We start from the raw sequence: 14,170 nt of genomic DNA, 5'->3' as shown, positions 1-14,170 counted from the left end.
GACGTCAACGTCCAATAACCACTCACAGACGGCAGGTGGCAGCATTAGCATTGAAAGGTATCTAAAGCGTGTTGGTGGAGGGATTCGGGAACAGTACATTCGTTGCAATGCGGAAATGGAGCGGTCTTTCTGACGTCCGAAAGAGGGTGATCATTGGCTTTCAGGCAAAGGGGGAAGTATTTCCGAAACGGCTAAGTTTGTCAACTGTTTGCGTGGCGCCATGGATAAAGTAAACCGTGCACGGCAAAGTGGCACTTCCAAAAGTGGTACCGAGGCAACTGTGGTGTACTATGGGCCATACATGGCAGGTGTGGTGTGCGTACTGTAAGACCCTCAGTACACACACCATCAGATTATTTGACTTGTCGCTCTAACGAAGTAGGCGAGTGTCAGCAATATGTCTCGTGGTCTTATCGTGGCGTGTTTATCTTCTGCCGTTAGGTCAGACGATAGAAATGCCACTTGCACGCTTAGAGTAGCAGATTGACGGTGACCAACTTTAAACAGAAGTTGATTAATTGTCACACACATTTATTAAAATAATAACAAGCATAAAAATTACTTAACTTGGTTCTGGATGCTATTTACAATTGACAATCTGAAGTTCCTTTGGTATTGGTACGTTAATCTTATTCTCCCATATATCTTTGATACTTGACAAAAGTGTCTATACATTTGTCTTCATGACTAAGTACAGGAATATGGTAATCTTATCAGGCGCAGACTGAAACTTGACTATAGACTGGTACAGACTAATGTAGAACTCGTACAGACTGTTGCAGACAAATGCAGACTGACAAATTGGAGGTCTGTACACTCATTATAATACCTCGCGTGTTCATGTATCACTGCGCGAGTGTGATCCGTGAGGAGAAAAGGTTCTACATTAGCAGCAATCTCATTGGCTGCGTTACATATTAATACGTGGATCAGCGGAAGCAGAATTTGGTCCGTCTCTATGGCAGCGCCATCTCGCAGTGCGGAGACGGACGAGCGCTGCGCCTGCGCTGTTGCGCTTAGTGGGGCGCGCTGTAGTGGGAAAGTTGTGTACGCGCTGACTACGCGGAACTATGTACACAACAACAGACGTGAACGACGGTTGAGGAGATGTTTTCGGGCGAATAGACGTGCCGCTGGTGAGCGACTGATAGCCCAGATGAACCAGGGGGCTACCAACAGCACTACCTCAATGACCGTTCAGTGAACGTTGCTGTGTATGGGCCTCCGCAGCAGGCGCCTGGTTCATGCACCCGTGCTGACTGCCCGTTCATTGGAAAAGAACGCTTTAATTTGCACAACAATACCACAACTGGACGTCCACTGAGTGGAATCAGGTGGCTTTTTCAGATTACTCACGTTTTATGCGGACAGATGGCCGTTGGCGTGTATGGTGTGAAACGTCTGGAGGTAAAGACCCTGCAACAATCGCAGGAAGGGTCCTGGCTGGAGGGCATTCCCTGGGTAATCTAGTCTTCTTAGAAGACATAATGCATCAACACAAGTATGCATCTATCCTTGGGGACCCTGTCCACCCCTACGTGCAGTTTTTTTCCTCCCAAAAATGGCGTCTACCAGCAGGACAACGGAATGTGTCAGACGGGTCGTGGTTCACGTTGTAAGAGCACCAGGATGATTTTGCCGTACTGCCGTGCCTACCAAACTCCCCGGATTTAAAGCCAATCGAGAATCTAGGCGACCACTACGATAGGGCTGTTCTCGACATGGATACTCAGCCAAAAACTTTGTGCAGGCAGCCACGGCGCTGGAGCCGGCATGGCTCCACACAGCTGTCGGTAACTTCCAGAAACTCATTGACATTCTTCCTGCAAATCTCGTAGCGGTCCGCGCTGCGAAAGATGGATATTCAGGCTTTTGATTGGTGGTCACATCAATGTGACTGCGGTCAGTACGGGAGCGATACTTCGTGGGTTGTAGTACATTCCTCAATTCTTCACTTACTATTGTTTCTGGAAACTTTGTTGGCAGGCTATCGTGGTGTCAGTCCTCAAGCGTCTGCCAGTTCAAGTTTTTCAGCCTATTTTTGACGCTCTCTCGTGCACCGAACGAAACTGTGGCCATTCGCTCTGCTCTTCTTCTGTTAGTTCTACCTGACATGAGTTCTATTCAGTCCAGCAATATTGTAGGATAGGTAGAAAAAGAGTTTCGTAACGCATTTTTCCAATATGCTTCGCATTAACTGAAGTCTACCATCCGATTTCATATCCATGGAGATTGGGATACATAGGTATTTTGGTGGGCGTAGCAATTGTGACTCACTGATATATTCTGTCATGCGATACTACATTTTTGTGTTTTGTGAAGGGAGATATCTTTCATTTCCAAGCGTTTAAAACAATTTGCCGATCTCTGCAGCATTTTGATATCTTATCAAGATGTGGCTAAATATTTGTCCATCTTTTTAAAAGGTGCTTCGTTATAATTAACTGTATAATGTGGAAATGTTTGAGGTGTAAGTAGGCTGTTTATGTTTTCTTATTGGCAACGTTACGTAGCGCTCTGTATGAAAATCACTGGCTGTGCTGTGTGCAGTCTGTGGCTAGTTTGCATTGTTGTCTGCCATTGTAGTGTTGGGCAGCTGGCTGTGAACAGCGCGTAGCGTTGCGCAGTTGGAGGTGAGCCGCCAGCAGTGGTGGATGTGGAGAGAGAAATGGCGGAGTTTTGAAATTTGTAAGACTGGATGTCATGAACTGCTATGTATATTATGATTTTTCAACACTGTTAAGGTAAATACATTGTTTGTTCTCTATTAAAATCTTTCATTTGCTAACTATGCCTATCAGTAGTTAGTGCCTTCCGTAGTTTGAATCTTTTATTTAGCTGGCAGTAGTGGCGCTCGCTGTATTGCAGTAGTTCGAGTAACGAAGTTTTTTGTGAGGTAAGTGATTTGTGAAAGGTATAGGTTAATGTTAGTCAGGGCCATTCTTTTGTATGGATTATTGAAAGTCAGATTCCGTTGCGCTAAAAATATTGTGTGCCAGTTTAAGGACAGTCGTGTAAAATTGTTCCAAGGGGACGTTTCAGAGGGTCTTATTAATATACCCCGCCAGATCATTAACATACACTCCTGGAAATTGAAATAAGAACACCGTGAATTCATTGTCCCAGGAAGAGGAAACTTTATTGACACATTCCTGGGGTCAGATACATCACATGATCACACCGACAGAAGCACAGGCACATACATACAGGCAACAGAGCATGCACAATGTCGGCACTAGTACAGTGTATATCCACCTTTCGCAGCAATGCAGGCTGCTTGTCTCCCATGGAGACGATCGTAGAGATGCTGGATGTAGTCCTGTGGAACGGCTTGCCATGCCATTTCCACCTGGTACCTCAGTTGGACCAGCGTTCGTGCTGGACGTGCAGACTGCGTGAGACGACGCTTCATCCAGTCCCAAACATGCTCAATGGGGGACAGATCCGGAGATCTTGCTGGCCAGGGTAGTTGACGTACACCTTATAGAGCACGTTGGGTGGCACGGGATACATGCGGACGTGTATTGTCCTGTTGGAACAGCAAGTTCCCTTGCCGGTCTAGGAATGGTAGAACGATGGGTTCGATGACGGTTTGGTTGTACCGTGCACTATTCAGTGTCCCCTCGACGATCACCAGTGGTGTACGGCCAGTGTAGGAGATCGCTCCCCACACCATGATGCCGGATGTTGGACCTGTGTGCCTCGGTCGTATGCAGTCCTGATTGTGGCGCTCACCTGCACGGCGCCAAACACGCATACGACCATCATTGGCACCAAGGCAGAAGCGACTCTCATCGCTGAAGACGACACGTCTCCATTCGTCCCTCCATTCACGCCTGTCGCGACACCACTGGAGGCGGGCTGCACGATGTTGGGGCGTGAGCGGAAGACGGCCTAACGGTGTGCGGGACCGTAGCCCAGCTTCATGGAGACGGTTGCGAATGGTCCTCGCCGATACCCCAGGAGCAACAGTGTCCCTAATTTGCTGGGAAGTGGCGGTGCGGTCCCCTACGGCACTGCGTAGGATCCTACGGTCTTGGCGTGCATCCGTGCGTCGCTGCGGTCCGGTCCCAGGTCGACGGGCACGTGCACCTTCCGCCGACCACTGGCGACAACATCGATGTACTGTGGAGACCTCACGCCCCACGTGTTGAGCAATTCGGCGGTACGTCCACCCGGCCTCCCGCATGCCCACTATACGCCCTCACTCAAAGTCCGTCAACTGCACATACGGTTCACGTCCACGCTGTCGCGGCATGCTACCAGTGTTAAAGACTGCGATGGAGCTCCGTATGCCACGGCAAACTGGCTGACACTGACGGCGGCGGTACACAAATGCTGCGCAGCTAGCGCCATGGACGGCCAACACCGCGGTTCCTGGTGTGTCCGCTGTGCCGTGCGTGTGATCATTGCTTGTACAGCCCTCTCGCAGTGTCCGGAGCAAGTATGGTGGGTCTGACACACCGGTGTCAATGTGTTCTTTTTTCCATTTCCTGGAGTGTAGAAACAAACAACAAGAATCCCAACATACTTTGCTGGGACACGCCTGAAGTTACTTCTGCATCTGTCAGTGTGTCTCCATCTGAGATTACGTGCTGGATCCTCCCTACCAAGAAATCCTGTCTAGTCACATATTTTCTTTTGATCCTCTATTATCAAACTTATTTAGCAAGCGGTGTTGTGATTCTGCGACATATATGTTCCGGATGGCCCGAAATAATGTATCGATGTGGCTGTCTCGAACTATGGCTTTGCGGATACCATGTGAGAAAACTACAATGTGGGTTTCGCATGATGGTGACGTGGGGAGCCTTGTTGACTGGCATGGAGTTAGTCATTCTTTTCTAGATACACTACATTTAAGTTCAAAATATGTTCTACTATCCCCGAATGCCTGTCAAAGATATAGCACAGCAATTTTGTGCAACATTTCTTCTGCCTTTCTCGCAGACAGTTTCGATTAATATTGCATCATATGTCGTGGCGTGCAACCACATCATTGTTGGTCCTTTCGACATTTCGGCCGATAATCGTACAGTCATCTTCAGTGTGTGCTGGAGACAGAATTGCAAGCACTTAATGCTATGCCGTGGAGTAGATGCATGTTCGTCAGACATAAATCTGTTGGCAACAAGACCGTCAATCACACATAAAACTTTACGCGTCTACGAGTGAAACACAGCAAGCGCCGTATCAGCAAATCCACAGCGCTTAAGAGTTACGTGGTTTATTATTATTATTATTATTATTATGTCCGCCCCTGGTAGCTGAGTGGTCAGCGCGATAATGTCATACCTAACGGCCGGGTTAAATTCCCAGTTGGGTCAGAGATTTTCTTCACTCAGGGACTGCGTGTTGTGTTGTCGTTACCATCATCATTTCATCCCCATCGCCACGCAAGTCGCCAAAGTAGCGTCAATTCGAAAGACTTGCACAAGGCGACCGGTCTTCCCACTGGGAGGCCCTAGCCACACTGCATTTCCATTTCTAATTTCTATTATTATTGCTATTACACTACTGGTCATTAAAATTGCTACACCACGAAGATAACGTGCTACATACGCGAAATTTAACCGACAGGAAGAAGGTGCTGTGATATGCAAATGATTAGCTTTTCAGAGCATTCACACAAGGTTGGCGCCGGTGGCGACACCTACAACGTGCTGACATGAGGAAAGGTTCCAACCGATTTCTCATACAGAAACAGCAGTTGACCGGCGTTGCCTGGTGAAACGTTGTTGTGATGCCTCATGTAAGAAGGAGAAATGCGTATCGCCTATCGCGATTGCGGTTCATCGTATCGCGACATTGCTGCTCGCATTGGTCGAGATCCAATGACTGTTAGCAGAATATGGAATCGGTGGGTTCAGGAGTGTAATACGGAACGCCGTGCTGGATCCCAACGGTCTCGTATCACTAGCAGTCGAGATGACAGAAATCTTATTCGCATGGCTGTAACGGACGTGCAGCCACGTCTCGATCCCTGAGTCAACAGATGGGGACGTTTGCAAGACAACAACCATCTACACGAACAGTTCGACGACGTTTGCAGCAGCATGGACTATCAGCTCGGAGACCATGGCTGCGGTTACCCGTGACGCTACATCACAGACAGGAGCGCCTGCGATGGTGTACTCAACGACAAACCTGCGTGCACGAATGTTTACGGCATCATGATGGTCGCATTCGTATTTGGCGACATCGCGGTGAACGCACATTGGAAGCGTGTATTCGTCATCGCCATTGTGGCGTATCACCCGGCGTGATGGTATGGGGTGCCATTGGCTACACGTCTCGGTCACCTCTTGTTCGCATTGACGGCACTTTGAACAGTGGACGTTACATTTCAGATGTGTTACGACCCGTGGCTCTACCCTTCATTCGATCCCTGCGAAACCCTACATTTCAGCAGGATAATGCACGACCGCATGTTGCAGGTCCTGTACGGGCCTTTCTGGATACAGAAAATGTTCGACTGCTGCCCCAGCCAGCACATTCTCCAGATCTATCACCAACTGAAAACGTCTGGTCAATGGTGGCCGAGCAACTGGCTCGTTACAATACGCCAGTCACCTCTTGATGAACTGTGGTGTCGTGTTGAAGCTGCATGGGCAGCTAGCTGTACCTGTACACGCCATCCAAGCTCTTACTCAATGCCCAGGCGTATCAAGGCCGTTATTACGGCCAGAGGTGGTTGTTCAGGGTACTGATTTCTCAGGATGCACCCAAATTTCATGAGAAAGTAATCACATGTCAGTTCTAGCATAATATATTTGTCCAATGAATACCCGTTTATCATCTGCATTTCTTGTTGGTGTAGCAATTTTAATGGCCAGTAGTGTAATTACCTTCAAGTTGCGACCTATAATGAGTCTGCCAACGAGTGAGGAGATGGAACTGTAACAGTAGACTGTCAATATGGGGACCAGTGCTTGAGTCTGCCCCTGCCGCAGGCCTCGCGTGCGCTCGGTGCGGCTGTGCGACTGGCCGGAGGCGACGCTCGACCCCGCGGCGCTGGCCCGAGCCTTCCCGGGCGCCCAGCAGGTGGCGCTGCTCAACGCCAACGTCTCCCGCCTCTCCGCGCCGTTCCCGCCCATGGCCAAGCTGGAGGTGAGTGACATTCAGGGCTGTAAAATTACTGTAGACTAACATAAGTGGTTCATGGTGTGTCTTCCTGTTGTCATGTCCTAGTTCATGAACCACGGGCAACGTATGAGTGGACAAGTAAGTGGTTCTGACAGTCGGGACACCAGTTACTTTGGAATAAGGCTGGGCATCTCGGACATAATCTGAGTCGTGGTCACCTTTGTGCTCAGACGGCAAAAACTACCAAATCCACCGGTTAGTCCCTCAACCGTTAGGGGTAAAACTCATTGGGACCCGGGGCAAGTAAGGCTAGCAGTCTGCTTCCCTGGTACTTTAAATATGATGCTGGCAACAATCAGAGCAAAATGCCTCGGACCTTTGGAGGTAACGGAGTCCCACCTCTAATTGAGAAAACAGGGACTCCTAAGTTACGACTCGGCAAACGAATGGTAACGAGATGTGGAGCTATTAATATCAATGGGGGCTACCCTGGGAAGAAGGAAGAGCTGGCAGAGGCTGTAAGTAAGATGGGGTTGGACGTTTTAGCTATTAGTGGCATTCGGGTAAGGGGTGAGAAAGAAGAGGAAGTGGGAGAGTACAAGGTCTATCTGTCAGGAGTCAAAGCAGAAATAGCACAAAGGGGTGTAGGGCTTTACATCAGGAAAGAAATGGAACCCAGCATAGTTGGAATAAGGTATGTAAACGAACAACTGATGTGGATAGATTTGACAGTGTCTAGCAAGAAAATTAGGACTGTGTCAGTATATTCGCATTGTGAAGGGACAGACCAAGATAAGATGGATAGTATTTATGACGCACTCAGTGATGTAGTTGTTAAAGGACAAGGACAGTGTTCTACTCATGGGTGACTTTAATGCCAGGATTGGAAATCGAACAGAAGGGTATGAAAAGGTTATGGGTAAATTTGGGAGGATATGGAGGCCAACAGGAACGGGAAACAACTCTTGGATTTCTGGGCCAGTATGGGCTTAGTAATCACAATCTCCTTTTTTAAACATAAGAACATTCACGGGTATACTTGGGAAGGCAGGGGAACCAGATCTGTCATTGACTATATAATAACGGATCAGGAACGCTGTGAGTGGCACACGTGTATTCAGGGGATTCTTTGATGACGCTGATGACTATTTAATCTGCAGTGAAATTGGTATTGTGAGGCCGAAAGTGCAGGAGGTCAGGTCCATATGTAGGAGGATAAGAGTGGAGAAACTTCAGGATAAGGAAATCAGGCACAAGTACATAACAGTGATCTCAAAAGTACCAGTTAGTGGAATTAGTCAATTACAGTCATTGGAAAAGGAATGGACAAGGTACAGGGACACAGTACTAGAACTGGCTAAAGAATGTCTTGCAACAGTAGTGTGTAAAGGTAGGATGAAGCAAACAGCCCGGTGGAATGACACAGTCAAGGCAGCCTGTAAAAGGAAAAAGAACGCCTATCAAAAATGGCTACATACTAGAACTCAGGTAGAGAAAGTTATGTTGAAGAAAGAAACAAAGCCAAACAGATAATTGCAGCAACTAAGAAGAAATCTTGGGAAGACTTTGGAAACAGGTTGGAGACTTTGGGTCAAGCTGCTGGAAAACCATTCTGGAGTCTTCGAAAGGGAGGTAAGAAGAAAATCACAAGTATTTTGGACAGATCAGGAAAACTGCTGGTGAATCCTGTTGATGCCTTGGGCAGATGGAGGGAATATTTTGAAGAGTTGCTCAATGTAGGTGAAAATACGATCAGTAATGTTTCAGATTTCGATGTACAATGGGATAGGAATGATGATGGAAATAGGATCACATTTGAGGAAGTGGAGAAAATGGTCAATAGATTGCAGTGCAATAAAGCGGCTGGGGTGGATGAAATTAAGTCGGAACTCATCAAATACAGTGGAATATCAGATTTTAAACGGCTACACAGGATAACTGAAATGGCGTGGGAGTCGGGACAGGTTCCATCAGACTGGACGAAAGCAGTAATCACACCAATCTTTAAACATGGAAACAGAAAAGATTGTAACAACTACAGAGGTGTCTCTTTAATCAGCGTTGTGGGTAAAATCTTCTCAGGTATTGTTGAAAGGAATGTGCGAGTATTAGTTGAGGACAAATTGAATGAAAATCAGTGTGGGTTTAAGCCTCTTAGAGGTTGTCAGGACCAGATCTTTAGCTTACGGCAAATAATGGAGAAGTGTTAAGAGTGGAACAGAGAATTGTATCTATGCTTTACAGATCTAGAAAAGGCATATGACCAGGTTCCTAGGAGGAAGTTATTGTCTGTTCTACGAGATTATGGAATAGGAGGCAAACTTTTGCAAGCAATTAAAAGTCTTTACATAGATAGGCAGCAGTTAGAGTTGACGGTAAATTGAGTTCATGGTTCAGAGTAGTTTCAGGGGTAAGACAAGGCTGAAACATGTCTCCACTGTTATTCATATTATTTATGGATCATATGTTGAAAACAGTAGACTGGCTGGGTGAAATTAAGATATGTGAACACAAAATAAGCAGTCTCGCGTATGCGGAGGACTTAGTTGTGATGGCAGATTCGATTGAAAGTTTGCAAAGTAATATTTCAGGGCTAGATCAGAAATGTAAGGACTATAGTATGAAGATTAGCATCTCCAAAACGAAAGTAATGACAGTGGGAAAGAGATATAAACGGTTTGAGTGCCAAATAGGAGGAACAAAGTTAGAACAGGTGGACGGTTTCAAGTACTTAGGATGCATATTCTCACAGGATGGCAACATAGCGAAAGAAATGGAAGCGAGATGTAGCAAAGCTAATGCAGTTAGCGCTCAGCTACGATCTACTCTCTTCTGCAAGAAGGAAGTCAGTACCAAAACTAAGTTATCTGTGCACCGTTCAATCTTTCGACCAACTTTGTTGTATGGGAGCGAAAGCTGGGTGGATTCAGGTTACCTTATCAACAAGGTTGATGTTACGGATATGAAAGTAGCTAGGATGATTGCAGGTACTAGTAGATGGGAACACTGGCAGGAGGGTGTCCACAATGAGGAAATCAAAGAAAAACTGGGAATGATCTCTATAGATGTAGCAGTCAGGGCGAACAGGCTTTGATGGTGGGGTCATGTTCCACGCATGGGAGAAGCAAGGTTACCCAAGTGACTCATGGGTTCAGCAGTAGAGGGTAGGAGGAGTCGGGGTAGACCAAGGAGAAGGTACCTGGATACGGTTAAGAATGATTTTGAAGTAATAGGCTTAACATCAGAAGAGGCACCAATGTTAGCACTGAATAGGGGATCATGAAGGAATTTTATAAGGGGGACTATGCTCCAGACTGAACGCTGAAAGGCATAATCAGTCTTAAATGATGATGGTGATGATGATAAGTAAGAATAGAATACAGTAAGTTTTCAAATAACTTTGGTCATTAAAGTCGTACCCTGTAGTACATTTATATTGGGGTGTGTTGCATACCTACTAGGCGTTACCTCATAATGAACTCTCTTTACGTATATGATCAGGGCCTTACTAGATTCCTCGAAAAACCAGAAGTGATGAACTGTCTAGAAAATGAATGGGGATACATAAAGGGTCGGATAAACTGTAGAACACCTTACTTCTACATAGGTTCCTCTCTGTTACTTAAAAATAAACAGTCCATGCAACAGAATTGAAATTTTGAATCTTTAATTCAGGTTTAATTCGAAAATTGCTGACCTGTAATGTGAAACAGAGGGAGATCGCAGTAAAAGTAAAGAAAACCATAAGGGTTTAACATGTAGCGTTAGAAAACTCAATTTACTCAACAAAAAGGTAAAATAAAGAGAAATCGCAATATGGCAATGTATCAAATGTCCCTTCAATACTTCGTCGAACTTAAATAAAATTATCTCTGTTATTCATAAACAACTTTTGCATTTAACAATAATAACAGAAATCCCTTGTCATCGACCATGATGAACAACGTTCTATAGAGTAAAAGATAACGTTATTATTTGTATATATTTATGTGCTTATACATAAACAGTACTTGAATCAAAAGTAGTTGCTTTTGCCATATAAAAGAAGTTACATGATCAGGCAATTTTTATTACTTACAAAATACAATTAGTATTCTGTAAGGGTGTAAAATACACAATGGACTAATACTGACTGATGTCTGGATCTAATTATGTGCAAAACAAATACATGAACAAACAAAGAGAAATCGTTGGTTCCCAGCTTCTTTCTTACACATTCATTTATGTTTCTTCACCTACCAATAAAAAAAAGCACTCCGTCGTCAGGCCACGAGTAGCCTACCGGGACCATCCGACCACCGTGTCATCCTCAGTAGAGGATGCGGATAGGAGGGGCGTGGAGTCAGCACATGGCTCACCTGCTCGTTATGATGGTATTCTTGACCGAAGCCGCTACTATTCGGTCGAGTAGCTCCTCAATTGGCATCACGACGCTGAGTGCTCCCCGAAAAATGGCAACAGCGCATGGCGGACTGGATGGTCACCCATCCAAGTGCCGACCACGCCCGACAGCGCTTAACTTCGGTGACCTCACGGGAGCCGGTGTATCCACTGCGACAATACTACCGTTAATCCTACCATTTTCTACGTCATTTATGTACCGTAAGAGACTACCAAAATTTAGTCTTGGTTGTGCGCAACTCTACTCACGCTCTCACGTATCACCGGCTGTATGACTGCACCAGTATATAGTACATCATCGTCAGTTCCTATTCACTTGGAGACCTTATCAACTACAATTTTTTACAGCCCCATAGAAGCATTACTAGCAATTTAGGTAATGTATGCCGCTAGTATAAGGTCAATACACGCTGGAGCGAGCGGAACACAATGGAACGGAACAGAACGGAAGCCGAAGTCGCCTTCAAATGGTGGTGGGTCCACACGAGACGAAACGTCACCACGACATCATTTGGCTTAGGCTAGTAGCGAATGATGATAGTGAGGTTATGACATACCATCTCTGATACAAAAAGTCAGAATATAGTATCAGAATTAAGTAAATAGCTATGATAAATTGCATTAACGTCCAAATCAGAATTAACAGCTCATGTTCTTGCAAAGATTGGTGGCAAACTGCTGAGAAGTGATACAACGGAAAAAATGTCGCCCAAACATTTCAAAACATGACAGGCTTTTGCTGCAGAATATAGACTGCTTGACAAAAAAGGTGAAGCGCCCAGAAAAGCAGTAGTAAGCGAAATAAAATTTCACAGGTTGAGAGGGTATGTGATATTATTTGATTGATTAAAAACTCGAGTCGTATTTGCAAACAACTTGGCAGTACGAGCTCCCTTATGAGTCAAACGTTGCACACGCCCTGATTTAGATGGGTGCACTGATTCGTTTGGGATGGGTGTCGTAGTGCCTTTGTATCCTCTATTGGTACTAGTTGTTCAAATGGTTCAAATGGCTCTGAGCACTAAGGGACTTAACTTCTGAGGTCATCACTGCCCTAGAACTTATAACTACTTAAACCTAACTAACCTAAGGACATCACACACATCCATGCCCGAGGCAGGATTCGAACCTGCGACTACTAGTTGTCCAACAACTGTTGTAACTGATCCTCGCCATCTTGAGTACTAGCACTGCGACAGAGTTGAGATCTTACCTGATCCCACACAAATTGCGTTGGGGACAGATCTGATTATCTGTCTTCCCACAGAAGTACACCAACATCACGCAGACAAATTGTTGGTTGGCTATCATCCGCAGCAAGCGCAGAAATACATGATTTGTAAATAAAAGCCACCTTATCCTGCTGCAATGTATTTTGTTTCTCCCAGACTCGTTTCGCTTTTTTCTTTAGGCATCTTCAGTGGGACCTAGAATGATACATTTTTGTTTTCATATATGATATTGAATGGCTCTGAGCACTATGGGACTCAACAGAGGTCATCAGTCCCGTAGAACTTAGAACTACTTAAACCTAACTAACCTAAGGACACCACACACATCCAAGCCCGAGGCAGGATTCGAACCTGCGACCGTAGTGGTCGCGCGGTTGCAGACTGAAGCGCCTAGAACCGCTAGGTCACACCGGCCGGCGATATATGATATTTGTAGATTATAAAACATTTCACCTCCCGTTTTTTTTTGCGTAAGTAAGTGATTACTCTTAGAGTTTTTGCTTGGCATCTGCGTTTCCTGTCATCTCTTCACACGCTGGTGGTCGCACTATAACTTCGCTTACGAAAAAAATGCACGATTTCATGTTCCGAACTTTTTTCTTGACACTTTTTCATATTGTTTGCCCTGACTGCTGTGGATCACTATTAGTGTTTTGTTACGAGTGTAAGATATTTGATCGAAAACTTAACGTCGTAACTGCTGTGAGTACACTTTGTCTCCCCCTGCTTGGTTTGTTTACGCACATGTTGCCAGTATAACGAAGTATTTGATGAAAACTGATGTCCATTCATTTATGTTATGTTTATATCTGTGTGTGTGTGTGTGTGTGTGTGTGTGTGTGTGTGTGTGTGTGTACGAGCTCCCGTGCGTGTCTGGGTGGGTGGGTGCCTTAAAGTAAAAGGCGAAACACATCTGGGAGCAACAAAATACGATTCAGCAAGGAAAGCAGGTTTTCATTTACAAAACAAATAACACACAGATAATTCATAGATACCCATGCCATATGTGGACGATCATTGTCATGTTGAAAAATGGTGCCACGATAGTGTTGCGTGACGTAACAGATGAGGACACAAGATGCCTGTGACATACTGTTGTGGCGTCATAGTGTCCTCACTTACCATCACCCATGAGCTGAAGTCGTAATCAGTAGCTCACCAGACCGTGAATCCACGAGTAACGCCGAAGTGCTTTTCCAAAACGTCAGGCAGATGGGACTTGTTTCTAGATAGCCACTGATAGTGGACAGTGCAGAACCATGCTTCACCGCACAACATAATGGAACTCAATCACTAGTCCGTGCTTCTCGGTCATGGCACCACTCCAGGCGCAGCCACTTGTGTTGTGGTTTTAATAGTTCCTCGCATATGGGATGGCGGTTCCCTAGCCAGGCGCTGCTGGTCTCCAAACAGTGGTGTGAGGTGACATTGGATTTTCGATACAGATGAGC

At 45.6% G+C, this 14,170-nt stretch overlaps 1 protein-coding gene across 1 annotated transcript in view; it reads left to right on the top strand.

Moving 5' to 3' along the window:
- Positions 1-14,170, top strand: part of LOC124792512 (protein singed wings 2) — a 129,018-nt gene that overhangs the window by 11,837 nt on the left and 103,011 nt on the right. Inside the window, exon 3 of the mRNA XM_047257950.1 lies at positions 6,954-7,110. Within this exon, the coding sequence (XP_047113906.1) occupies positions 6,954-7,110 (157 nt within the window). The remainder of the gene's footprint in view (positions 1-6,953; positions 7,111-14,170) is intronic.

The sequence above is a fragment of the Schistocerca piceifrons genome, chromosome 1 (genome assembly GCF_021461385.2).
Source record: "Schistocerca piceifrons isolate TAMUIC-IGC-003096 chromosome 1, iqSchPice1.1, whole genome shotgun sequence".
Lineage (NCBI taxonomy): Eukaryota > Metazoa > Arthropoda > Insecta > Orthoptera > Acrididae > Schistocerca > Schistocerca piceifrons.
This window is presented reverse-complemented; position numbering and strand designations above follow the sequence as displayed.